The sequence below is a fragment of the Cajanus cajan genome, chromosome 9 (genome assembly GCF_000230855.2).
Source record: "Cajanus cajan strain Asha chromosome 9, NIPB_CcT2T_4, whole genome shotgun sequence".
Taxonomy (NCBI): domain Eukaryota; kingdom Viridiplantae; phylum Streptophyta; class Magnoliopsida; order Fabales; family Fabaceae; genus Cajanus; species Cajanus cajan.
This window is the reverse complement of record NC_138525.1, coordinates 14838067-14865918: the sequence shown is the minus strand read 5'-3', so window position 1 is coordinate 14865918 and position 27852 is coordinate 14838067. Positions and strand designations below refer to the sequence as shown.

The 27852-nt window shown below is 31.6% G+C and overlaps 4 protein-coding genes and 1 long non-coding RNA gene across 6 annotated transcripts; 3 read left to right on the top strand and 2 right to left on the bottom strand.

Moving 5' to 3' along the window:
• The first annotated feature begins 1268 nt into the window (after nucleotides 1-1268).
• LOC145951965 (uncharacterized) lies at nucleotides 1269-8123 on the top strand. Its single transcript, XM_083064174.1, has 5 exons — nucleotides 1269-3210; nucleotides 4024-4750; nucleotides 4992-6690; nucleotides 7291-7478; nucleotides 7742-8123. The coding sequence occupies exons 1-5, from the start codon at nucleotides 1269-1271 to the stop codon at nucleotides 8121-8123; spliced, it is 4938 nt and encodes a 1645-aa protein (XP_082920300.1).
• A 461-nt stretch (nucleotides 8124-8584) lies between these two features.
• On the bottom strand, nucleotides 8585-13196 carry LOC145951775 (uncharacterized). Its single transcript, XR_014429705.1, has 3 exons — nucleotides 12464-13196; nucleotides 10935-10984; nucleotides 8585-10538 (listed from the first exon to the last, which is right to left on the bottom strand). It is a non-coding gene; the product is annotated as an uncharacterized LOC145951775 (long non-coding RNA).
• Nucleotides 13197-17310: 4114 nt separating this feature from the next.
• On the top strand, nucleotides 17311-17894 carry LOC145951964 (uncharacterized). Its single transcript, XM_083064173.1, has 2 exons — nucleotides 17311-17647; nucleotides 17812-17894. The coding sequence occupies exons 1-2, from the start codon at nucleotides 17311-17313 to the stop codon at nucleotides 17892-17894; spliced, it is 420 nt and encodes a 139-aa protein (XP_082920299.1).
• A 50-nt stretch (nucleotides 17895-17944) lies between these two features.
• LOC145951963 (uncharacterized) lies at nucleotides 17945-18493 on the top strand. The gene has a single exon (XM_083064172.1). It carries the CDS (start codon nucleotides 17945-17947, stop codon nucleotides 18491-18493), a length of 549 nt encoding a protein of 182 aa, XP_082920298.1.
• A 2642-nt stretch (nucleotides 18494-21135) lies between these two features.
• Nucleotides 21136-25985, bottom strand: COR27 (cold regulated protein 27). 2 transcript variants are annotated; one of them, XM_020376251.3, is made up of 5 exons: nucleotides 25822-25985; nucleotides 23648-23806; nucleotides 22720-23008; nucleotides 21915-22030; nucleotides 21136-21806 (listed from the first exon to the last, which is right to left on the bottom strand). In XM_020376251.3, the coding sequence occupies exons 1-5, from the start codon at nucleotides 25882-25884 to the stop codon at nucleotides 21738-21740; spliced, it is 696 nt and encodes a 231-aa protein (XP_020231840.1). In that variant the 5' UTR covers nucleotides 25885-25985; the 3' UTR covers nucleotides 21136-21737. The 2 variants fall into 2 exon arrangements, with proteins under 2 accessions (XP_020231840.1, XP_020231841.1); XM_020376252.3 differs by having other exon boundaries at nucleotides 21136-21488; nucleotides 25822-25981.
• Between the last annotated feature and the right edge of the window lie 1867 nt (nucleotides 25986-27852).

Below are 27852 nucleotides of genomic sequence, written 5' to 3'. Positions count from 1 at the left end.
ATATAAGATAAATATTAGTTAATATGCTTAGTTTTAATTAATTTTACCATAAATTTAAGTTTTATTTCAAATATATTATTTATTTAAGTAGTTATTATATTTAATATTAGTTATAAGTAAATTCATAGGAAATAGAATTAACAAGTTATAAAATAAGTTTAATCTTTACGTGACTTTAAAAAATAATAATTATTGCTTAAAATTATGACCAAAGAAAAACTCAATTTATTGTTTATAATTAGGGTCAAATGTAGTAATATATATTTATAAATTTTGTATTCATCATATTATCTTTATATTATATATATATATATATATATATATATATATATATATATAATATTTTTGACAAGTAAATCTAAAATATATTATTAATTAAACTATTAAAAATAAATAGCTATTATTCAAATTTTTAAGAAAAATATTTAAATAATAATTATAATTTTAAAAAATATTGTATATATAAGTAATTTCATAAAAAAATCATTTTGTGTAATTTATTTAAAAAAATTATATAACTTCCATAATTTCAAAAAATTAAATTAAAAATATATAAAAAAATCATATGTAATTTTATAGAAATACTATCTTCTATCCATAACTTTTGATGTTATAGATTTTCTCTTTTGTTCTAAATTTTTTTGAAGTTTTACACATTTGAAGTAATACTAGTATTTTAGTCGGTGCATTGTAAATGCACATGCTAAATGTTTATGGTAGATAACTAATTTTTTTAATAAATTATATATATATATATCAATAAATATATTATATTTTAGCATATAAATTATAGTTAAAAATTTTATAAGTAGATATTTTTAAACAACTAACTTATATTATAGATTTATGATTTTAGTTATTATTAGTTTATTTTAAAAATATTAAATTAATTAATAAAAAAATATGATAAATTAAAATTAAAATAAATAAATAAATTATTAAAAATTCTCTCGTAAAAAAAATGTCTAGAAACATGATAGGCCCAAAAGATACAAACAAACACCAGCCTGGATGAGAGACTATATTTAAGGATAAGCCCAATCGTTCTTTTTGTGTTGCAGTGTTTTTTGTTAATAACTTTCAGCCCTTGTATTTACAAGCCCAACGTCCATTAGATATTTTCTAGGGTTCTATATATGTATGCAGAGGTGAATTGAATGGGCAGAGATCATTTTCCTGAATTTTCTTTTCTTTATTTTAGTAATACTAGTGTAGCCCTAGCTCTCAATAATTTGGACCTATCATTGGTGCTTTCATTGCTGCCGCTCATGCCTCCTCGCAAGGATACCGACCCAAAGCCGACCGATGAGGCTATTTCAGCACTCACAGAGAAGCTTAATGCTCTCCAAACCCAGTTGGACCTTCAACATCAAACCCAAGAATCTCGTCATGATTCCCTCACCACACTCATGGCCACCTTTTTGGAACGTTTTCCCCAACAATTTCATCCACCTGACCCCTCACCTTCTATATCCCTTCCCATCCCATCCCCGTCAGCACATTCTTCCATATCCTTTCCCACAATACCGCCTATTTTCACATCTCACAACCCGCCCAATACACAACCCCAAAACTCATTTTCCACAACTACTTTTCCCCTCCAGCCTTTGGGTACTTCCCACCCTCCCCACCATCAACCATACCCCACCTCTCTCCGTCCCCCTAAACTACAGCTAGCTACGTTTGATGGTCAAGACCCACTTGACTGGCTTTTTCAAGCTGATCAGTATTTCATTCTCTATCAAGTCCCTTGGGAGCAACGTGTATCTCTTGCTGCTTTTTATATGCGTGGTGATGCCCTCGCATGGTTCAAATGGATGTTTTACAATCAAAAGCTTGGTGATTGGCTATCATTTAGCCGTGCATTAGAAGTCCGTTTTGGTCCTTCTTCATACGAAAACCCCCAGGCCACCTTATTCAAATTAAAGCAAACAGGTACTGTTACTGATTATCAAACTGCTTTTGAAAAATTAAATAACCAAGTATTTGGTTTAGACCCAGCTGCTATTCGCAATTGTTTCATCTCTGGCCTTTCAAAGGACATTCAAAAAGAGCTAGCTATTTTAAAACCCCAAACTGTGTCCCAGGCCATGGGCCTTGCTAAATTGGTAGAGGACAAATTGAAAGATGTACGGCCTAAACCTTTCCGTTCCCATTCCTATCCCTCCACCACCGCCCCCTCTTCTAAAATACCTTCCACCAACACACCCCAAATTTCCCCTACCCTTGCCCCAAATACACTCCCCATCAAACGCCTTTCCACCCAACAAATGCAAGAACGCCGTACGGCTGGTTTATGCTACAACTGTGATGAAAAGTTTTTTCCCGGGCATAAATGCTCTACCCCTCGATTCCTTCTTTTGCTTCATGATGAGGCAGAAACCCTTGATCCAAATTCCGAACCTGAAACTGCAATTTTACCATCTGACCCACCCCTACATTTCCATTTATCCCCACAAGCACTCACGGGTTTACCATCCCCTCAAACCCTCAAATTCCATGGTACCATAAATGGACAGTCAGTCATGGTGTTAATCGATACCGGGAGCTCCCACAATATAATCCAACCTCGCCTAGCCAAACACCTACATTTATCCACTCAACCCACTTCCCCTTTTAAGGTCATGGTAGGCAATGGTGCCCACATTCTTTGCCAGGACTACTGCCCACAAGTTGCAATATCTTTTCAAAAACACACCTTTCAGGTACCCTTATACCTCCTTCCCATTGAGGGGGCAGATGTGGTTTTAGGCCTGGCTTGGTTACGCACCTTAGGCCCTGTTCAAGCAGATTTTTCGATCCCTTCATTCACCTTTAATCACCATTCCATGCCTATTACCATTACTGGCGAGACCCTTCATAACCCCACCCAAGCTTCTTTCCATCAAGTTTGCCAATTCTTTCACCAAGATTCCATTGCCTCTTTTCACCTTTTAACTATCTCCTCCGTTACTACCCTACCAAATTTTTCCACTAACACTCACCCTTCCACTACTGACCCTCCTCCAAATTTCCAACAAGCACTATCCACCCTCCTCCAAAAATTTTCTCAACTATTCCAACAACCTCACGGCCTTCCACCATCCCGACCCCACGATCATCACATTCCTTTAATTCCCTCTTCTAATCCCGTCAATATTAAACCATATCGTTACCCACACTCCCAAAAAGACACCATGACCTCCCTGATTTCCTCTATGCTTCATGACGGTATTATCAAACCCAGCACTAGCCCCTTTTCCTCCCCAGTGTTACTAGTTAAAAAGAAGGACGGAACGTGGCGTTTTTGTGTTGATTATTGTAACACCCCAGCAACCCGCATGTGGATATTGTCCGCTTTGGCCGCAGCCCTCACGGTTTTGCTTCTGGCAATGGCACGCATGCCACCTCAAAACGCGTCCACACAAGGAAGGTATCCACACCCATATATATGGCATGCTTCGTTCTCCTTCCTAACCGATGTGGGACTTCACAATCCACCCCCCTCAAGGGAGTCCAGCGCCCTCGCTGGCACACTGGCCCGGGTCCAGGCTCTGATACCAAATGTAACACCCCAGCAACCCGCATGTGGATATTGTCCGCTTTGGTCGCAGCCCTCACGGTTTTGTTTCTGGCAATGGCACGCATGCCACCCCAAAACGCGTCCACACAAGGAAGGTATCCACACCCATATATATGGCATGCTTCGTTCTCCTTCCTAACCGATGTGGGACTTCACAATCCACCCCCCTCAAGGGAGTCCAGCGCCCTCGCTGGCACACCGGCTCGGGTCCCGGCTCTGATACCAAATGTAACACCCCAGCAACCCGCATGTGGATATTGTCCGCTTTGGCCGCAGCCCTCACGGTTTTGCTTCTGGAAATGGCACGCATGCCACCCCAAAACGCGTCCACACAAGGAAGGTATCCACACCCATATATATGGCATGCTTCGTTCTCCTTCCTAACCGATGTGGGACTTCACAACAATTATCGGGCTCTTATGCAATTACTATTGGTGATCGTTTCCTTATTCCTACGATAGACGAGTTGCTTGATGAGCTTGGGGCTGCTCGAGTATTTTCTAAAATTGATTTGCGTTCAGGTTATCACCAAATACGAGTTGCTCCCTCAGACACTTACAAAACAGCTTTTAGGACATTTGATGGCCACTATGAATTTTTGGTGATGCCTTTTGGGTTGTCAAATGCTCCTTCCACTTTTCAAGCAGCTATGAATGATTTACTCAGACCATATTTACGAAAATTTGTTCTAGTTTTTTTTGATGATATTTTGGTCTATAGTGAATCATTTGATAGCCACCTTAATCATTTGCGCATTATCCTCAATTTGTTGCTTTCTAATCAGTTTTATGCCAAATTATCTAAGTGTGAGTTTGGTGTGACTTCTGTTAAGTATCTAGGCCATATTATCAATGATCAGGGTGTTTCCCCAGACGCAACCAAGATACAAGCCATTGTGGACTGGCCTGCACCGCGTTCTCTCTCGGCTTTACGTGGATTCTTAGGCCTATCAGGGTTCTATCGACGTTTCGTGAAGAACTACGCTACAATCGCCGCTCCTCTCACCAATTTACTTAAATCTCAGACTTTTACATGGACAGACGAAGCCCAAATGGCCTTTACATCCTTAAAGAAACATATGACATCAACTCCGGTGTTAGCCCTTCCTGATTTCAATTCCTCGTTCGTGCTTGAAACTGACGCTTCAGCTATTGCCGTTGGTGCTGTTCTTTCTCAACGGGGCCATCCGTTAGCTTTTTTTTAGCAAGAAACTCTGTCCAAAAATGCAGAGTGAATCAGTTTATATAAGAGAAATGTTTGCCATCACAGAGGCCCTCAAAAAATGGCGACAATATCTCATTGGGCAACATTTTCAGATTATTACTGATCAACAGAGTTTAAAAAACTTACTTTCGCAATCTATTCACACCCCAGCACAATAGAAATGGGCCACTAAATTTTTGGGGTTTCACTTTGACATTTTGTACAGGCCTGGCAAGCAGAATTTGGTTGCTGATGCTCTGTCTCGACCGGAAACACCCACCATGCTGGCTTTTTCTGTATCCTCTCCGGTTGCATCCTTCATCCAAGAATGGCAACATTATTATTCTCACACCACCGAGGGCCAAACACTCAAACAACAATTGTTACACGACACTACGCACAACAACAATTTCACCTGTCGCAATGGGCTGCTTTTTTTTAAGGAACGCCTCTTTGTCCCTGACCTTCCAGACCTCCGTCACAAGCTTATTCGTGAGTTTCATTGCACACCTCTAGCTGGCCACTCTGGTTTGAAACCAACTCTTTGTCGTCTCTCTGCTTCCTTCTATTGGCCCAAAATGGCTGCTGCCACTCGAACCTTCATCCGCCAGTGCTCCACCTGCCAATGCAACAAATACAATCCACAGAAACCACTTGGCTTATTACAACCTTTACTCCCACCAAAACGAGTTTGCGAAGAAATTACAATGGATTTTATCGCCCATTTACCTGGATCTTTCGGCCACACCACTATTTGGGTCTTGTGTGATAGGCTCAGCAAGTTCGCCCACTTCATCGCCTTACCTGCCAAATTTTCCGCCCCACAACTGGCCCAACGTTTCATGGTGGACATTTGTCGTTTGCATGGTGTCCCAAAGTCCATCGTTTCTGATCGTGACCCAGTCTTCCTTAGTGCTTTTTGGAAAGAGCTTTTTCGCATGCAAGGCACAACCTTATGTTTCAGCTCCGCTTACCATCCTCAAACTGATGGTCAAACCGAGGTCTTGAACCGGTCATTGGAAACCTACCTCCGTTGTTTTGCTGGTGACCTACCCCGTACTTGGTATCGGTTCTTGCATCTCGCCGAATATTGGTACAACACTTCCCGCCACTCTAGTCTGGGTACGTCTCCATTCCATGTCCTGTATGGTCGACCCCCTCCAGCTACCCTTGATCTTCTTTCGGGCTCCTCTTCACTTACCACCGTGGCTGCGATTATCAGAGAACACAAGAATATTATCAAAATCGTTAGAGCAAATTTATTTCGCAGTCAACAACGAATGAAGGCTCTCGCTGACCTCGGTCGCCAAGACCTTACCTTTGAAGTTGGTGACTGGGTCCTTCTCCGGCTCCAACCGTACCGGCAAACCACAGTTTCTCGTCGATCATCGAACAAACTCGGCCGTCGTTATTTTGGCCCCTTCCAGGTCCGTCATTGCATTGGTCCGGTGGCTTATGACTTGGCCCTTCCAGAGACAGCCAAAATTCATCCTGTGGTTCATATTTCCAAGCTTAGGCCTTTTCGAGGACCTCCCCCTCCATTGTCGCCTCTCAACCTTCCTCGTGACCTTTGCCCTCCGCCTAACCCACATACTGATCCAAATGCCACCTTAATTCCCAATATTACGTTCTCAACTACTGACCCATTACTCCATCAGCCTCTCTCTTCATCTGAGCCGTCTACTTTGAATCCAACGGACATACCTTTTCCCCTCCCACCTAACCCCACTAAAGTCACTTCGACTTCCGCAAGCACGCACGTGTCCGCAATTGATCCCACGAGTGCTACGGTTTCATCTAGACCATTCCTTACAAACACAAATTCATCCTCACCGCATAATGCAACCGTGATCCGTGACTCCCACACTCCCACCAACCAGCTGCTGCCACCTCATGATATGGCCCTTGTGGACCTTGAGGACAAGGTCCGTTTCGGACCGGGCGGTAATGATAGGCCCAAAAGATACAAACAAACACCAGCCTGGATGAGAGACTATACTTAAGGATAGGCCCAATCGTTCTTTTTGTGTTGCAGTGTTTTTTGTTAATAACTTTCAGCCCTTGTATTTACAAGCCCAGCGTCCATTAGATATTTTCTAGGGTTCTATATATGTATGCAGAGGTGAATTGAATGGGCAGAGATCATTTTCCTGAATTTGCTTTTCTTTATTTTAGTAATACTAGTGTAGCCCTAGCTCTCAGTAATTTGGACCTATCAAAACACTCTCTTTAAAAAGAGATTCTTAAAAATGTTCTTACATTAAATAGGGCTTTTCAGCCAAAATAAATTAAAAATAAAATAAAATTATTGAAATAAATTAATTAAAAAACTAATTACTAAAATAAGTTGTTTCTGCCAAGTAGGAGAGAGAGGATGCAAAAAACATCATTACATATGACGTTTTCTTTAAATAAGTTACCTCCATTCATGTTGCGGCATGTATAAGGGAAAACGTCATTATGATAGACGTTTTCTTTAAAATTTTCTTCAAATAGAAGGCGTCACCATGCTATACGTCTTGTAGCACAGGTACTGGTACGTCGTCGAAAAACACTTCCCTCCCACTTCATGCAATCGCAAGCTCATCGGAGCTCACTACTTCTACGCTGGCTACGAAGCCACCAATGACAAAATGAACAACACCCTCGAGTATCGCTCCCCCATAGACTCTGACGGCCATGACACCCACACCGCCTCCATCACCGTCGGAAGGTACGTCTTCCTGACCTCCACCATGGGCTACGCCAAAGGAATGGCAGCCGAGATGGCTCCCAAGGCTCACCTCGTCATTTACAAGCAGGGACGGAGCCAGGATTTCAATACTGGGGGTGCCATATAGGGGGTGCCATATAGTAATATACATATGAGTTTATATTAAAAATATGAGTTTATATTAAAAATAGGGGGTGCCATATAGTAATATATATGTATATAAAAAAAAATTAAAATTGTTGGGGGGGCCGTGGCACCCGTAGGTCCCCCCTTGGCTCCGTCCTTGTTTACAAGGTCTATTGGAACATCAACTACTACGACTCTGACATTCTGGCTGCATTCGACGCTGTCGTGGCCGACAGCGTGGAGGTGATCTCTCTCAGCGTGGGGGGCATGGTGGTGCCTTACCACCTGGACGTCATTATTGTGGGGGCCTTCGAAGCCAGCAAGGATGGCGTCTTCGTCTCCGCCTCCATGGGGAACAACGGTCCCGGCGTCCTGACGGTGACGAATGTGGCACCCTGGATGTTGGCGTATGTGGCAAAGAAGTCGTCAATCCAGGTGACAATTTGTTTGAATTTTTGGTCAAACTCGCGCAAACCATGGAGCAAAAAAATGTCGTACAGAAGTCGTCAACACTGTTAATGTTTTTTATGTAACATGCAGCATCGTTTCTGTACTTTTTCACATGGTATGGGAGGCACTTTTCAAATATTTAAAAATCACTTTCCATGATGTCTTATGCATCCTACGTGGCAGAAATTATTTATTTTAATAATTAGTTTTCTTATTAATTTATTTCAATAATTTTATTTATTTATTTATTTATTTTGGTCCAAAAGCCTATTAAATAGTTGTTCATGTCTAATACATAATAGTAGATTAATTAATTTTTTCCACATATACCACTACTTAACAATTGTTATTATCAGGTGTCAAAAAAAATTAGTAGTTATTACTACTCCATAATTGATCTTGTTAAAGATATTATATTAGTATTTTAGATTCAACATACTAACATTAAATATTTTTCAAGAAGTGCGAAAAATCTTAAACATAAAAATTATGAATAGGAGTGAGTAGTGATTTTTTTATTTGAACATAATTAACATTATATTTTATAATTATATGTCTAGTAATGTTAAATACAAGTCAAAATAATACAACAACATTATTTAATTTTGATATATGACATGTATTAAATATTAGATAAAATTAAAATTTATCTTATTTTAAAAAATATTAGAGCCAACTTAGCAATGAAATATTAAAGTAATGTGTACATTAAATTAAAACCTTATATTTTATTGTTATGTCACCCTCTATCTCGCATACATAATATAATAATTATAAAAAAAATAATTGTACTTGAATAGCTTCAAATCTAGGTAAAGAATATTATAATAGAAATTCAAATAAATTAAACTAACGCCTAGTTATTACAAACTTTAAAGAAAGTACATTTTAAGAAAAGTAAACTAAAATTCCTAAAATAGAAAGCATGAACATAATTCAATATTCCCAATATCATAGATATCATAGTTCTCCCTTCAATCAACTAGACTCCTCTAAAAAGGAATCCTCTTGCATCTACATATAAACATCTACGATGAAAAATAAGAGATTGAGAACATATCCCACTCTGACTATCAGTGTAGAATAAGGTCAGATAGTCACACACAAACATTATATATAAAACCAATAATTAAACTCCTCGTCAATCCATACAATAGTTTCAACTCAATTTATATCTCATTCCATCATGATATCAATCAAAATATAGTTTAAACACGAGCAAAATGTTTTGATCATATATAGATTAGACTATCCTAATCTACATGTATGTGGCGTTAGTAAAAACACTTTTCTTGCTAAAAGGTTGAGAAGTTTAGGAGTACATGCCGAGTCAAGCCATCACAATACTTTCACTAGAAAGATATACTACTAGGGTCTTTTCGAAATAATTGAGTCACGCAAGATACCTCACATGCACACAATAGACAAGATTGGGGTTTCTCGACCCAAACTATCCCCAAGGACTAATCCACAAACTTTTTACACAAGGGAGCCTTTCCTAGCAATGTATTCTGCATCATACCAATCACAAAACCCAAATGCTCATGATACATGACATTCAAAACTCAATACATTATTACACAAATTCAGTTACCACATATCATTCGTAACACATAAGCTTTATCACTTATCACTTTATCACTTCACAATTCATAATTCATAATGTATCACTTTCACTTATCACAATCACTTATATACACAAACCACCCACATACATGTACATAAGAAGAAGGTTTAGGCAAAGAATCGCACTTGGCAAGACACCCTACGATCGACGTGTGTGAGGCTGCAAGCCTCTGGAAGGAAATCAAGCTCAACGAGATACATCTAAAGAATCTCTAGAGCTCTCGTGCTTGGCATGACTACACTCACGCCTGGTGTCAATAAAGCCAAAAATATTTTGGACTTTCACGCTCAACGAGACCAAGTCCATGTCCGACGTGGTCAAGGCTTCGAGTATTTTTGGTTTATCCGCACTTAGCGAGACCATGTTGTCGCTTAGCACGACACCAGTAAAATTTATTTTTCAAATATGTGGCTTTTATGATTTCTATGATTTTAATTTGCTAAAGAGGTTTCTATAGCCTAATTAATCCACGTTTTAGTCAAACAATTTACAATTATTATGAATTAATTCCAACCTAAGGGTTTAGATACATCCTTAGGATTCCCCGGGGAAACCACAAGCACTCATAGGTTCATGATTACATACAATTCTTATAACCAATACATCAATACACACATCTATCATATACAAAACATTTAATTTCATACAAGTTCACAAAAAGGATCGAGTTTAATTCCTCGCCAATATAAATACACATCCTAAGGATTGGGAGCTATCCCACTACCCAATAGTTACCCTACACTCTGGAGGAAGGTTTTCATTCCCCCTTACCTAGATCGGCGCTAGTTTCAAGATTTTGATCTTCGAGTTCCTCTTCGACTGTCTCCAGTTTCCTCCCCTCTTTAGATCACAATGTACTGTTAGATTGCATGTAAGATAAACATGACATTACTAATGTATTTAAACAAAATCCTAACACTAGTACAAAAGAGGTATTCCACGTCGGTTATTTTGAGCTTTTTACGTTGGAAAAAATACCGACGTTAATGCGGGAGACGTAAATCTACGTCGGCCCTGTAAAACTGACGTAAATTTACGTCGGACATTACCAAGGTCCGACGTAAAAAACTAGTAAAAAAATTATTAAAAAAAATATAACGAGTGCAAGCAGAACGGGCCGTTCTGCAAGGTAGAACAACCCAAAAGAAAAGGCCAACGAACTGTACAAATAGAACAACCTAAAAATTGGATAGAACAGATAGCTACAATAGCAATGCGAAGCAAAAAGGTGTTAACGAAACCTTGATTCATACCTGATGAGCTGCAATAGTGTGCGAATGAGTAACAAAGAGTTCACCCCACTCTGCAAAAGACAAAAAAATGATTCAGTAACAAAGGAGAGGGAGAGGGTTTACAGAGAAAAAAACAAAAAGTGATGAAGAGTGAATGCGCGTGGTGTGCCTCACACTCTCTTATTCAATTTCACGAACTTTTTTACGTCGGACCCTACCAGGTCCGACGTAAAATGTCAAATCTACGTTGGACACAACATACATCCGACGTAGATTTGACATTTTACGTCGGACCTGGTAGGGTCCGACGTAAAAAAGTTCGCTACAATTATAAAAATGCTACCGCGTCTTTTTTACGTCGGATTTTAGTGTGTCCGACGTTAAAGAGGTGACGTAATATACTAATTTTCCATTAGTGTAAATCTCACTTGCATAACCCATCAGTAAAAAGCTCAACCAATTAACTCTACATATTTAAATTTTAAAAAATAATTAATAGATATTATCTTATCTAATCACTCAAAATAATTTAAATCCCAATTAATTAATAAAAAAATATTTTATTCATCTATTTGGGAAAATAGTGAGATGTTACAATTGTCACTGTAATTTCTACTAAAGAAAATCTTATTCTTGTTCTACCGTACGTGCTCACGTATCCCATTAATCCTCTCATTTGTGACCACAAAACGACTCAAAAATCACGTAACTTTTGTATATCGTGCTATCCAGTGACTGTTTGGCTAAAAGATAATGATAAAGCTAGAATGAAAAGAAAATAAAGGAATGTTTGATAAAAAGAATGAAAATGACAAAATCGATCGCGGGACAGACTCCATGATCATGAAACTTTGTTGTAATTGCGAAGTGATCAACACTTAACAAGTATTATGATGCAGATCATTTTGGAATTGAAGGAGGAGGTGCTAAATAAAGCAAATACATTATAAAATTCTCAATTTACAATTTATCTTTAAATTAATATTTTTTTTTATTGTTACGTCTATAATACAAAAGTAATTTAAAATTACCTGGATAAACAAACACTATTTAATCCATTGAGTGTCGGTTAATGAGAAAAAAACTATCTTTATTTTACAATGTCCAAATTTCTGTGTAGTCTCAATGCAATCACACTGACAAATGTAAAGAAATAGAAAACTTATGGACTCACTTGCTTATACAGTAAGCTCACAGATAATCTACCACATTAATTCATTATAAATTATTATTTTATAATAATAATAATAATAATGTTAATATTTATTATTAATTTCAATAAATATTAATATAATGATAACATTGTGACTAATAACATTCATGTACTCTAATATTTTAACATTTTACTAATTTAAATTTTAAAATAAACAATAACATTAACTATAGTTATCCAAATAATCTGAGAGTAGCACCATCATATCTATTCGACCAATTAGTAAGATGAGAAAGATATAGTTCATAATTGTAAAGATTGTGGTTGATAGAACATGAGAAAAGACCCTAATATTTTCCAAATCAAAAAAGAAGATTAAAGGGACCCAAGTGCTTACGATAAAGGATGTAGCATATGCCAGGAACCACATCTCTCTTCTAAATCATCACACATCACCATTTATTTCCAGCTGGAAGGAGTCATCTCGTAAAGTTCATGAATTATTGATCGAATCCCATGATACATAGGAAAAAAAAATTAAAAAGGAAGAAGAGGAAGAACACGACATTACCATGGCGGCCACCAATAGTCGAGAATTGAGCTTGAGATAAAAATTATATATTTTCCATCACTCTATCCCTACGTGAGAATTTCGGATCCGGATCCTCTGACTTTGAGATATCAAAGTTATGGTAACTTAACACATCTCAATCGTTGGATTTGTAATAATAGATCAGATTGTGACACGTGTACAAAATATATTTTAACTTAAATGTACACGTGTCACAATTTGATCTATTATTACAAATCTAATGGTTTAAATGTGTAAAGTTATCTTAACTTTCACCCTCCAAAGTCTATTTCTGAGAATTTCGTGGTTGAGGTACTGGTCAAACTGGGCCTCCTTATATCACTTTTAAATTATTAGTTATCACCGGTGTCGGTCAAGAGATTAGAACACTGCCAATGTGGATTCTAATCATAGTTTTAACTATTTTAGTTACTAATTAAATTTGAAAAGTATTATCAAATTAAATTTTGAAATTATAAAATTATAGGAATGTTAAAATGAGTCGGTTAGTCAATCAAATAAAAATAGATTAGACGCTTTAATTTGTCTTATCTAAAGATAAGTTGACAGGTTAACAAGTTAGTCCACCATAAAATTAAAAAAATATATATAAAGAAAAAAATTTACATATTTATTTTGAATACTTTTTTTAATATATTTCTTTTTCAATATCTAAAAAGCTCACATAAAATTACTGTACTTAAATAATAAAATAAATCTTAAATTATAATATTTTTTGTTTGATTTGTTAGATAACAAATATCAAATTTGTTACATAATAAAATAGATATGTAATTATAATAATAATAATTCTTTTTAAAAAAATCTTAAAATTATATTAATAAAATAAATCGAATGTATAACATATTTGTTGCACAACAAATCACATATTACTTACATAATAAATCTCATGTGACTTATTTAAACTTAACAATAAAAATAAATAATAATAAGTTATCCCAATTTGTCGTTGACAAGTTAGATATGACGAGCTAAGCGAATTAGGATGCCTAATCCGACTGACGGATAGCCTCCGTTTTATAATCCTTATAAAAATTGTCAAATAAGTTTCTACAATATTAAATATGTTCTTAAATTTAATACTTAATAAGTAATTTAATGGTATAATAGCTTTAGCTAAATTCAATAGACTTGTTTTTCTGTTGGACAATGTTGTTGCTATTATGTAGTAATTGCAATTTCTATTTCATTAATTTTTGATCTTGTAATCAGATTATAAACTTTGTTAATGCATGAATAAATAAAATTAAATCTTTATCTTTTTAAAACAAAAAATATCTCTTTTTTATCCTTAGGATTAATATAATTGTGAATTTGTACTTTTCTTAACTTGTGGCTAATATGATAGTACTTTTCAAATTCAAGAATCAATTTGGATGTTTATTCATTTTAATTTTAAACACTTTATAAGAACCTTTCATTGAATTATGCTTTGATGACGATTTCAACCTTCTAAATTAAGAACTAACTTTTAAATAAACAAGTTCTTAATATTAAAATATTAATTTCTTTGTGTTGTTGTCTTTTTCATAAATTAATTTTGTAAGTTATCAAGTAAAGTACAAATAAAAAATTATAAAAGTATAAGTAGGTTATAAGATTTTAATATTATAGAAAAATTTGTATATATATATATAAGATAAATGCTTAAAAGTGATATATGATATATGGTGAAACCATTTAAAATGAAATAAGAATCTGAATGAGTTAGTTATAAAAACTTGCATTGAATATCCTCTAACAAGTGAATTTGACCAACAAATTATCTTGATTTTTATTCTCAAGTATAAACTCTTTGTGATGTTTATATTTGAAGTATTGCATGTGTTTCGAATACACTAGAAAGGTTGGATGCTAAGGGCATGACTCCAAAACTATAAGATCATTATTTCAATGTATATGCATCCAATTCTAAGGGCATGAAAATTCAAAATTATCAGATTATTATTTCAATGTACATGCGCCCAATGAAACGATAAATGAAAGACCATGACGATGGGGTCTCATATTAAGACGTTGATCTTTATTTTCGTCCACTTTCTTATCTTCTTCAATCGTTTTTGCGGCTACTTTTATGCAAAGAATGGAATAAATTAACTTAAGGGATGTGATATTTGTGCTTTACAACTTGAATCCAAAAGAAACAGCTAAAGTCCAAGCCAAGCTGCCAAAGTAATTCTTAGCCTCATTTGTATAAAAGTATGTTCTAATTTGACTTACGGCTGTTTACAGGTCGGATTAATTCGGATTTTGATAAAAATTTAATTTGAATTAATTAAATTTAATTGATTTAAATTTATTCAAATTTCATAAATTTTTTTATTTAATTAAAATTGAATCAATCTGATACTGATTGAGTTAAATTGATTAGAGTTATCAGATATTTAATGATTTTTTATAAAAAAAAAATTTCTTAAAATAAATAGATTTTTCAATATTAACTAAATTGATATATTGATAAAAATTAACTAAATTGATAAATTTACAATATAGTTCTTTTTGGTTTCTTTTCTTAATCTACTTAAAAGATTTTAAATGAACTATAGTGTATGAAAATGATATTTAATATATTGTCATATAATTCTTCATGATTTTTTTAAGTATTTAAAAAAGTGAAAAATTTATATACATAAAAATATCATCAAAATAATCAAAATGATACATATATATTAATTGTTAACAAAATAAAAAATAAAAATATATAATTCTATTGGTTTGGTTCGAGGTAATTTGGATTTTAGATGTGTAAATTTAATCGATATTTAAATCAATTAATATTGAGTTTAATTGATTTAGTTTATATTAGATTAAAAAAATATATATATATATATATATATATATATATATATATATACTAATTTAATTAATTTGATTTAGATTGTTAAATTAACTCGGATTGTTAAATTTATTGGATTGAGAATCGATGAACACTCCTAATTTGACCAATTAACATAGGATAACGAGGAAATTTCCACTTTTGCCTCATATTCTAATGAGTTATTTTAACTCAATGATGAATCCTTGCTTGAAATTACATAACGTTATTTGAATTAGTTCCTTTTTATCACACATTTTGGTGTACATCAAAGACAAAAGTAAAGTGGTTAATATTTTAAAATTTATTCTTTTTATCTCGTCATATTTAAAAAATCTTAAAATAATTATTATATTAATTTTTCAATGTACTATTAATGATTATTAGAGATGAGAATAAATCAGATTTTAAATAGGAATTTTTGATCTATCCTAACTTATTCAATAAAAAGAAATTTAGACTTTTAAAAAAGTCTATTTATTTAAACAGGCTAAACTTAGACTTAAAAAAGTTATGAAAGATTTAATAGGTTGACCTATTTATCTATATAATATAATAAAAAAAAACGATATACATATTAAATTATTAACAATATAATTAAATAAATAAATTTATAATAAAAAAATTGTTAATATTTTTAACATTTTTACTAGATTAAACATTTTTATATTCCTTGTTTATATGAAATCAAGAAATAGAAAATCTAGCGGTTATTCATCTTCATGATTGTTTATTTAAAATATTCTAAATGGGATATAGGAAACATTTTTTAAAAAAGTTATAAGATTATCTTATTCCATTACATTTGTACCTGAGTGGACACATGTGTGAATGAGTTATGTCTCTTATGTTAATTTTTTATTTTTATTTGATCTGATTGACTTATTCTAATTTGAAATGATCACTTTTCTTTTATATTATATACTTTTAGTAAAAAGGATTAATTATAAATTTTTTTTTTACCTATTTATTAGTTTTTTTTAATTAAAAAAATATAGCATTACACTCATTATAGGAACGAGGAAATGCTACTTATATAAGGGGAAATTTATGGAGGATATCTTCTAACAACATCTTAATCATTCCTGTCTTTTGTAGGAAGTGACGTGCATTGAAAGGATGGTACTTATCGTAAGAGTTTTCCATATAATCCAATAAATAAGTCTGGTTAGGTTGTGAAAAATGAGTTAATTACTTATATTACATTGACAACTAATCATATCTTTTAATAATATCATGTTATTTATTTATTTAATTAAATAAAAATAAAATAAAATAATTTAAAAGATATGATTAGTTGTCTGTATAAAAAATTTTACACGGTATATAGATGATTAATTCGTGAAAAATTAGGTCTCAAGTTATTTTGATATGAATCTTTACTAGTTTGAGGTGAAGTGAGCTGACCATGTGATAGGTTAAGCCTGCTCATAGGTCAAATTTATTTATTATTATTATTATTAAGATAATAAACAATAAATATAATATTATATATATAGTGAATACTTATTTTAAGATTAATATTTTATGCATAGAGTTTTGTTTCTAATTTTAACACTTTATATATATATATATATATATATATATATATATATATATATATATATATATATATTCATGATATGATTGACATAATATTTCACAACTCGCAACTAAGACTTAATCTACATATGTGAAACATAACTTAATTTTAAGTTTTTATTCATGGTTATAATTGATACACGTTATTTTATTTATATTATTGTGTATTATATCTTGGGTCAAATACAATGACAATTACCATTGTATTCACCCTCATGATCCTTCAAATAGCCAAGCTTTTAAAGTTTCTGATCTAATGAGCAATGATAAGAATGGTTGGAACGATATTTTGATTAATTCCCTGCTAGATAAGGACACCAGCAACCGGATACTCAACATTCCTATTCTCAACCCACGCTGTGAAGATAAACGTATTTGGAAATGGAACCCCTCGGGTTCTTACACTGTTCGTTCTGCTTATAAAGGTTACCTCCAGCATTGCCTCTCCATGGGTAATCTCAATGTTCCTGGTCCATGGAAAAACATTTGGAATCTACGTATTCCCCACAAAATTAAGCATTTCATATGGAGATTGATGCGAGACATCCTTCCCACGCGGCCAAACCTTCAAAAGAAAGGCATTCGTTGCCCAAGTACATGTTTCCGATGTAATACTGATATCGAAAACACCTGGCACACTTTCTTTAGTTGTCCATCAGCCAAGTTGTGCTGACAGGGAAGTAATCTTCACTCTTGTATCTTGAATTTGATCAACTCCTCTGATGGTGTCTTTAACCTCATATCTCATATTTTACAGCATTGGACCCCTCAAGCTGCTGCAGAATTTTCCATGATTCTCTGGAGCATGTGGCACAACCGGAACGCTTTGCATTGGAGTAACACTCCTTGGAACCCAGACGAGATCAATCTTCGCGCCTCCTCCATGCTTCATGATTGGGCCACTGCTAACAGAATCGACCTGGTCCAGCGCACTAAAACCCAAACCAGACAGCGGTGGTCTCCTCCCCCCCCAAGGGTCATTTAAGTGCAACATTGCCACTCACTCTTTTCCAGTGGAAGGACTTACTGGAATAGGCATCTGCATTAGAGACCATCAAGGTGCCTTTGTTAGAGCTCGTTCAACCACTATCAAAGGCTGTTTGGAACCCCACATTAGTAAAGCCTTTGCTCTTCTTCATGCTATCAACTGGACACATAACCAGAACCTGGAGGACATCATTTTCGAAACCGATTGTAATCGCATCCCTTCCTATTTCTCCAATCATCACTCTGTTGACATAACTAAATTTGGTTGCCTTCTTGACCAATGTAAGCCTATCATGGTTAACCCCCCAAACTCTCATGTGAGTTTCTCCCCTAGATTTGCCAATATTGTTGTTCATAAGCTTGCTAAAGCAGTAATAGAAAGTGCAAATCACTGTGACTTTTTTTACATCCCAAATTGTATCATTTATGATATTCTTAATGATATGAGCTAAAATTTTGAATTTAAAAAAAAAACTGTTTTATTAATTTATTATAAACAAATAATTTAATTTTTCTTATCCATAAAAAAAATTAAATAAGAAATTAATAAAACTTTTTTTAATTACCATAAAATATAATAATTTACTTTAATAATTTTTAATTTTTCTATTTCAAAAAATGATTTGCCCGTGGGCTTGACTAGGCCCAAAAATGTTTTGATCCGAACTAAGAAAAAAACTCCTCAAACCTTTTTGCTTTGGGCTTGCATCTCCCATGTTAGGTACGCTCAGCCTTCACCTTGATTACCTCAGTTATTTGCTATGTTAGCTCCTTCAGTCATTTTTCTTTTCTTCCTTTTATAATGCAACTATCATCTTAGTCCAACGTATTATTAGGCCTAACATAAATTTTAATGTTAAGTGTTTATAAAATTTCAAAAAGTAATACAAAAATTGGAGGTCTTTAAAAGGTAAAAACAATCTTTTCTCCAACAATATTAAAATTCTATTTATAAAAACTATTTATAAAACAAATTCACTTTAAAATTATCATACTAAATTAATAAGCTAATAATATAAATGTATCTATATTAATATAAATACTAATATATATTATATATTATTTGGAAGACCTAAAGTAAGAGCTTCTCTTGTATTGGTTAAGTCGATCATGACAATTATGATTTTTTTATTTGTTATTTTAATTTTTTTTATAAAATAATATAGGTGGAGCAAAAAAGAATATGAATAGAAACTGAGAATAGAAAATCATAACATCCTAAAATTGTTATGATTTTTTATTTTAACAACTTAACAGAAAATAAATAATTTTTTAAAAATTACTTTTTTTATGCAAAATTGATTCTACCAAAATTATCTAATGTTGACACTAACTACAAATTAATTATTCACTGTCGGGATTCTATGTTCACCATGAGGTAACAAACTTGCATCGTCCTTAATTGGATTCTTGACTATTCAAATAAGCTACTAATTTTTTAAAACATGATGCTACGCAATATTTTAAAATTAATAACAAAAAAATAATATGCATGATTTTACTAGTTAAATATTATTTTAATGTCATAGAAATTGATCTTAAGTGATTTTACTAGTTAAATATTATTTTAATGTCATAGAAATTGATCTTAAGAATATTATATCAATTTTTTTATGTAAATTTTAATGATTAACAGATAAATATAAAATAAATTATTAAAATTACAGATTTTATAAAATTAAATAACAAAAATTATAAAATTAAAAATTAAAAGATCAGAATATTATAAGAGATCCAAAGTGAAATTTAACCGTTTTCTTTCTTCCCTCACCTTCCTTCCTTTTATTCAAACGTGCCATAAATGTTGTTACAAAGCTTGTACGACTCGAAGAACTCACATCGGATAATATTATATTCACCTTTATACATGTACAAACTAACATGTGTTGATGGACGAAAATTTATCCGTGCAAGAAAATAAGGTTGTTGGTTTTGGACTTTTGAGATCACAGAAGTTGTATCTTTATCTGCTCTACGATCATCGGTAATTGATAAAGGTGAATATAATATTACTGTTAACCTGTCAAACTATGTTTCTGAATAATTTTCACTTGCAACCATATAACACAAGTTGTTTGGCTTTTATGCTCAAAGAAATTGTAGCCTTAGTTACAGTAACATGATTGCTCTGACAAGTTAATAGCTCTGTTCAAAACCAAACAAGCCCTCATCACATATTGGTGATTTTAAGGTATGATGTTATCCACTTCCAATTGATTAATGTATATATGTACAATAAATTAGAGCAATTCTTATACAACAAAGAAAAGAACATGTAAAAAAAGAAAAAGAAAAAAGTATAGAATAAATAAGACAATGAATAAAAATAGGAAAAATAATATAAAAAAACTTAAATAATACATTTTTACATAAAATAGATTTACTACTTAAATAAAAATAACAATAAATCAAATTTAAATTATGTATAATCCAACTTGATTTGTAAATCAACATATAAATATATATCTTATATAATAATTCCAAGCTCTATATATAAATATATAATTTATATATAAAAAAATTATTTAATTTTAACTCATTAATACTTAAAAAAAATTAAAAACTTAATTATAAATTAATAATAATATAAAAGTCACCATTTTAAGATTTTATGGTTATAAATTAAATGTTTTATTATTTTAAGCAAAATATAATTTATGCAAACATTAGTTATAATATTTTTTAAAAGATTATATTTATAGCCTTACAAAACTAATAGAACCATTTTTTTCTTAAAAAAATTAAACAATTATTTAATCTAAAATTTATTAATAAATTAAAAATTACAATTATTTTATCTATAATTTATTAATAAATTAAATATTTTGAGACATATAAAATTAAAAAACAAAATTAACTATTTGAACTAACAAGTTGTTCACAACGGTCAATCGAACCGAATCAATTATTCTAACTAAAAAAATGTTTATATCAAATTTGAATCAAACTTACATCATGACATTGAGGCAAGCTAATCCAAACTCAACTCTCATTTCCAACCTTAGTTAAACACTAATTGTACTCTCATTTAGATTCTCATTTCTCTCTATATAAAAATAAACATTTATAGTCGATCAAAATAGCACCCAAAAAATGCATAGTAACTCAAATTAGCTTCAATTCATAAAACTCACCAAAGCTTTCATGTATGTACATCACGAAAGCTTTCATTATGTACACACATCATTAACACAGGCCAAAAACAATTGCCCCAGAAAATTTTATGTCTGATTCCAACAACGCTACAAAATCCCAAGCATGGGTATACATAGAAAGCACTGTAAAATCTTAAAATTCCGGGTACAATTATCATGTGCAATATCCACCATTTCCCTGTGACTCCGATGCTAAATTGCTAACTAAGAACGTGTCATTCATAAAGGTCACAGCGAATCACGTTTCTGATAACCCCTCGTATTATAAGTGAGTAAAAAATTATTTTGTTCCCTGAAAATTTTGAGACCAGTCACGTTAGTCCTAAAAAACAAGAATCACAGTTCTCATTTTTGAAAAAAAAAAAAAAGAAAAAAAAAGTCAACCAATACACTGATTTTTTTTTTCTTTTTATCATAAGTACTGAATTGATCGACATTTTTTGTATTAGTTTTTTGGGAGGAAAATAGTAATTTTCCTATTTGAGAGACTAACGTGACAAACTCTAAATCTTGCAGAAACAAAACGTGTTTTCACTCTATTTTAAGCAGCAGAAACAAAATTCTTGGTGAAATCTCGACCAGAAGAAGAATATTTTCTGTTAGGGACCATCTGAAACAGCAAGTTGAAATGGTCATAACTCAGTTCCAAGTTCCAATCACCCGAATGAAACTTGAGATTCCTAGCAACAAAAGGATGCAATATAAAATAAAATATTACCTGATCATTGCCTTCTGATGCATCAGTTATCAATGATCTCTGTCGTTTCACCTTGCTTTTTTTACTTTGCTTTTTGCCTTTCACTTCTTCATCGACAAAGTTCTGGTCTGACATCTCTGCAAGAGCCACATAATCAAATTAAAATACTTTAATAAATGGAATTGCCATTCATAAATCATAGTATACGTACACAAAGAGCAGTAAGCTAAATTACTGTGTTTGGATTCACATCGGTTCATCATGTTAAAATACTAGCTAACATAATTTAGGTACATGTTCACATGTTTGGTTTTTTTTTCAATTTTTAATAACTATGCCATTAATACAAAGTATCCATAATGCTTTCCTAATAACTAGTTACTAAGTTTTGCGAGAAAACTTAACTGATTACTTTAGTCCTGAGGTGTTACATGTTTAATTTGACATTGAGAAATCGATTAAATGTCCAAAATTGATTTTGATTTACAACTTTAGATATCTTCTACTTCTAGTGTTCTACATAGTCAGTTTAGACGCATGTTATCAATGTTTTCAGAGCTTCTCTATTAAAAGAAATTCTTTATTTTCAATAGAGAAACTCTCAAAAACTCTTGTAAGTTTGCATCCAAGCAGACTCCTAATATACTCTTTCTAAAGGGTCACCAATAAACATTTGTTTGCCACATTTGATAATACTATAAATTAGAATTTAACAGATAAAGACACTGTGGGTCATGTTATGCATGCCATGCAGGAAAGCTGAGATAGTAAACAATTTTAAAGATGATATTCAAAGTAGAGGTGGTAGAAGAAGATTTAGGCTCACCTGTATCACTGCAAAGCATATCCTTATGGCAGACACGAGATTCACACATATGAAGATGTCCTGATGCAGTGGAAACTCCTTTCCTTTGGCCTAAATCAACAACTTTGCTTGATGTAGTAACACTTTCTTGAAGGGATGGAGCTACTATGCCTCTCTGTTTGCTTGAAGTTCGATAGTGCTGAATCCATGGGTTTTCTGTCAAGTCATGACACTGGCTAATCCTACTCATTTGTGGATTATCTCTTTGAAAATTGATTTTTTGCCAACACCCACCACGAAGCACTTTGAACTGCAGGAAGGTATATAAGTTAGGATCATCAGATTCTGCAGGATGTGTATACAGGCTCTGTTTAGAAAAATTTCTTTAAAAACACTTCTAGGAGAAAAAAATAAGAAGAAAAATCTAAATAAACTTTTCTATAAGCTAAAAACTAGTTTATGCATAAGTTAAAAATAAGATTTTGAAGAAGTTAATAGGAGAAAACTTCTAAAAATAAGTTTATATATAAACTAATTTTAACTTACGAAAAAACTTATTTCATTTTTTCTTTATATTGTTCTCTCCTGGAAGTGTTTTTGAATAAATTTACTCAAACAGACACATAATCTTAAATAATTTAATGCCCCCACAAGGCCACACTAATTTCAAGGAAAGAAAAGGCAACAACAAAAGATTTTTATTTTTCATTCAATCACAAATTGGTATGTATGATAAGTTAGTTAACTTCGTAATAATTACATTAAAAGTCATATTATCACGGTTTCTGATTTTTTATATAGTTTTTTTTGCACCACGATGCATATAAATTAAACCCAAAAGAGAAGTAATGATGTTCATGATAACAACCAAATCTCTCTTCTAAAATATATTGTTTACATTAAATCAAGTCAAATTTTTGGAATGTATGGATCAAATTAAAAAGGAAACCTGGCCAGAAGTGGTAGCAGGGTCAATTGAAGTTCCTTTGCACATTTGCTTAGAATCATATAACTGATTAACAAAAGATGCTTCTATAGACTTTATATACATGCTGTGTTTCTCGTCTGTCCACTCTGCACCCATTGTGGATTCCGTCTCCCTAATGCCCTGATATGCATACCAAACCCCAAAATCATGTTAATACAATAAATAATATATATGCCAATACAAAAATAGTCTGCAAACAAGAACTTCTATCAGCAAGAAAAAAGGAAAACAAAGTTCTATACATTTGGTGTTATAATTTCTTTTTTAATACATGCATACAAATTTCCGACCTATACTAAAAACAATTACCTTTTCCTTCTATATGATTTTCAAAAGTGACCAAAATTCAAGGAATATATACATCATACTATTATATATTATATTCATCAAAAAATTAAAAATTGGTAAATAACAACAAATCATCATATTTGTTAAGTGAGGCTTCACTTGACAAATGTGACGATCACATTACCAATATCTATTTTTTTGGTTTTTATAGTATCTAATAGTGTGATGTATATATTCTTTGAACTTTGATCACTTTTGAAAATCACACAGAAAAAAAAAACACATAGAAGATAACGATTTTTAAGTATAATCCGGCAAATTTTATTAATAAACAAAAAATTCATACCAGCTTTTATTTAAAACAAACACTTCATTTATTTTAATTTAATTTAATTTTGAAGGAACATTAATGTAGTTATCTGTTCATTTATTTTAATTAAATTTAATTTGAAGGAACATTAATGTAGTTATCTGTTCGTAATTTCAAAAATATCAAAATGTGATAGCTGTACTTCAAAAAAAAACATATCAAAATTTTGTCAATTCATTAAAACATATTTCTTCAAAAAACAATTCACTAATTTCATCAAATAAATACTTATATTTTAGTTTATTTAATTTAAAATATAAAAAAGAAAAGCAAATATTAACCAGCTCTACTATCCTTCTATTTTAAAAAATATAGTTTTAAGAATTTAATTAAACCCATTAGTTTCATATGATATATTAGTAAAGAAGTTCAGTTGTATGTTTTATGGTATAAGATGACAACAAATATTCAAATAATAGTGCTACTCCAAGTCCAAGTCCAAACATCCACTCAAATAGGACCCCGCAAACACAGGGCTTGTACTGTTTCTATGAGAAATATCTTTACCAATCCCTGATATCTCTACAAAATCTTTGATTCAATATAATATCTAAAAGATAGGAATATAATTAAAAATAAAAATAGTACTCAGTAATTAATATTATTTTAGATTTTTAAATCAATAATTGACAGTTAAATATAATCTTTCTAAATATCAGATTATAAAAATAAAAATAAAATAAAAAAAGTACCAAAAAAAAAAACAATATCCCACCATCACAATTTTTTGTTATATAACATTTTTATTCATACAAACACTAAATTACAAATATATATATATATATATAAAAACTAAAATAAACTCGGTTATCATTATCATCATCATATTCTACATTTTAAACCTTGATCTGATTCTCTTTCCACAACAATTTTTTTAACCGTTAAACAAGTCTTCATTCATGTAGAAATTTTACTTCTTGGTTCAAAAACATTAAACAACGAAGAAGCCCTGAAAATTGATCAGCTGAAAAGCTATATAAAACTCTTAAAACACTTAAAAACATGAATTCAGACATGAATCAACTTTAAAATCTCTGAAAATTGAACAGCTGAAAGCTATATAAAAATCTTAAAACACTTAAAACGTAAATTCAGACACCTTACAAAACCCCGACTCATAATCTCTTCCCTTATATATTCAAGTATACAACTCAATGTATATTTCTTAAATTACAAAATCCATCGTAGATACGAAAAATTTATTAAGAAAGTAATAGTAGTGAACATTAAACAATCTCCATCATTTAAATGTCCTTCAAGCTTTTATAAATATAATTAAACGGAATATTCTTTATCGCAGATCAAACGAAAGCATGAGCGAATTTACTTGAATTCAACAAAGGTAACAATAATCAGCAAGATGATGAACATGAAGCATAATTTATTTGCGATTCTAAAGAGGATTAGGAAGTTTTATAATAATAATAAAAAAGAGCAGATATGTAAATGAATGAAATTAGGAGAAAGAAAAGGTTACCTTGTCGGAGTTGTGGAAGGTGGTTGGAGTTTCTTGTTTTAGAACTCTGAGATTGCTCTTCATGATGATGATGGTGTGTATTGAATTTGGAAGGGTGAAGAAGAATAAGAAGGAGAAGGAGAGAGGGCGGTGATGGGGAGGAAAAGGGAATACAGTTGTCTGCGCTTTTACACGTGTCGTGGGACCAGGCCATGGCCACGTCACAGTCAGGCTACATTAGCATGGGAGATAAGACGCTGCCGTAGATATTTTCATCAACTATCAAAAATATCTGTTATCCTTCTTCTTCATCATTTAATTAATATATAAATATAAATATGTTGGTAGCATCAACAGTACTACTACTGCACTTAAAAATCTGCCACCTCATTCTACCAGTTTTTTCACACCTTTTTCCTATCTAGATATTTTATTGCTGCACTTTCACTTTTTACAAACTTGTTTTTTAAGTAATCCAGTTAAATAGCATCTCAATTTTTCATACCATCCTTTTGTTTTTTTTGAAATAAGAGATTAAAGATTTTGTTTAATTTTTTTACTAAAAATTAAAATTAATTAGAATACAATAAAATGTTTTTTATATTGTGATTTGATTGGGTGGTTAGTTAATTATTTTAAAATTTTGAAAGTTATATATAAGAACAATCCTATAAATAAGTAGTTAAAATGATTATAAAATAATAAAGACAAAATAATAATTCTAAATTTATAAGAATTAAAAATAAAGATTTTTTATTTTATATAAATTAAAATCAAAACCTACTTATCTTACAATGACTAAAAATAATAGTTCTAAATTTTATAAAAATGAAAGATAATTTTTTTTTACATAAATCAAAATTAAAACTTATTTATTTTATAAGAAGTAATACATATTTAAACTTATTTCTTATATCTTAATTTTATTATATCAAAATATAAGAGTGATGTATTTTCATTTGTTTATTTTAAATAATTTATTTTTAAAGATTTTAATTCAAGAACTAAAGGATAAAATCTCCTTCCTTTTAAAAGTGTATCAACTAAATTCTTTTTACGGCTTCCACCAAGATGAAGTTATTAAAATTACAATATAAGTATTTTTTTAATCTGTTTTAACTAATATTTTTTTTATCAGTAATTACGAGAATAGTTTTATTTTTTATTTAAACTTAAAATTATTTTTGTGTACTACTCCAACTCTTAATTATTAGATAAATTTTTATTTTTCTGGTACATACTTGTGCATAAGATGAGTTTAAATTTTTTTTATAAAAATGAATCTTGTGTTATCTAAAGATTAAAACGTATTAAACATTTCAAAAGAGTGTTTTGTTGCAAATTAATCTAATATATATCTAAAGTTTTCAATTATTGATTGATGTGTATAAAAAAAAATATATTAAAAGAAGTTAACTCTTTATATAAATTTTAATAATAATTAATCTTAATTTTAGAACGGTGATATTTTATTTTAAAAAATTATCTAATCCATTTGAGTTTTTTCTTTTAAAGTATTTCATTCTAAATTCAGAAAACGTGAATGGATGAATCATATTCTGATTTAGTAAAAAAAATAATGAAACGTAATAGGTTGAATGTCGTATAATTAAATTAATTTTATCTAAGTCAAACCATATAGATTCATGACGGCATTTAGGAGGATTAGAAAAGAGTAAAGAAGAATGCGGCTTTGGTAAACAAATGGGTCACGACAACCACGATATCTGTGACCCAGATAAAAAAAAACAACGGCAGGGACAGGCTCACATGATCGAATTCGTTTGGTTAATACAGCGAATTCAAAAATAAAAAAATAAAATAAATAAACAAATATTCCAGCAAAGCTCGTGAGAAATAAAAATGAAAAATAGATCCATAGATGATAGAACACATGATGGAGTATGAAGCATCGTGCTACAACATCAGCATCCATTTTATCCCTGGACCCTGATACTCTTTTCTTGTAGTATAAGCCTTTGGTTGCATTTCTTTCAAGATATATGATATGATTATATTTTAAGAAATGTCATTTTCGAGAATAATATATTT

Coding starts and splice junctions, on each gene's coding strand:
- LOC145951965 (XM_083064174.1), top strand. CDS start 1,269: ATGCCTCCTCGCAAGGATACCGACCCAAAGCCGACCGATGAGGCTATT. Junction 3,211..4,023: donor TTCCTCTATGCTTCATGACG/GTATTATCAAAC, acceptor TTCCTACGATAG/ACGAGTTGCTTGATGAGCTT. Junction 7,479..7,741: donor GCCTCCATCACCGTCGGAAG/GTACGTCTTCCT, acceptor TGGCACCCGTAG/GTCCCCCCTTGGCTCCGTCC.
- LOC145951964 (XM_083064173.1), top strand. CDS start 17,311: ATGAGCAATGATAAGAATGGTTGGAACGATATTTTGATTAATTCCCTG. Junction 17,648..17,811: donor GAAAGGCATTCGTTGCCCAA/GTACATGTTTCC, acceptor CATATTTTACAG/CATTGGACCCCTCAAGCTGC.
- LOC145951963 (XM_083064172.1), top strand. CDS start 17,945: ATGATTGGGCCACTGCTAACAGAATCGACCTGGTCCAGCGCACTAAAA.
- COR27 (XM_020376251.3), bottom strand. CDS start 25,884: ATGAAGAGCAATCTCAGAGTTCTAAAACAAGAAACTCCAACCACCTTC. Junction 23,807..25,821: donor CCTTCCACAACTCCGACAAG/GTAACCTTTTCT, acceptor TATGCATATCAG/GGCATTAGGGAGACGGAATC. Junction 22,031..22,719: donor TATGCTTTGCAGTGATACAG/GTGAGCCTAAAT, acceptor TGGCTCTTGCAG/AGATGTCAGACCAGAACTTT.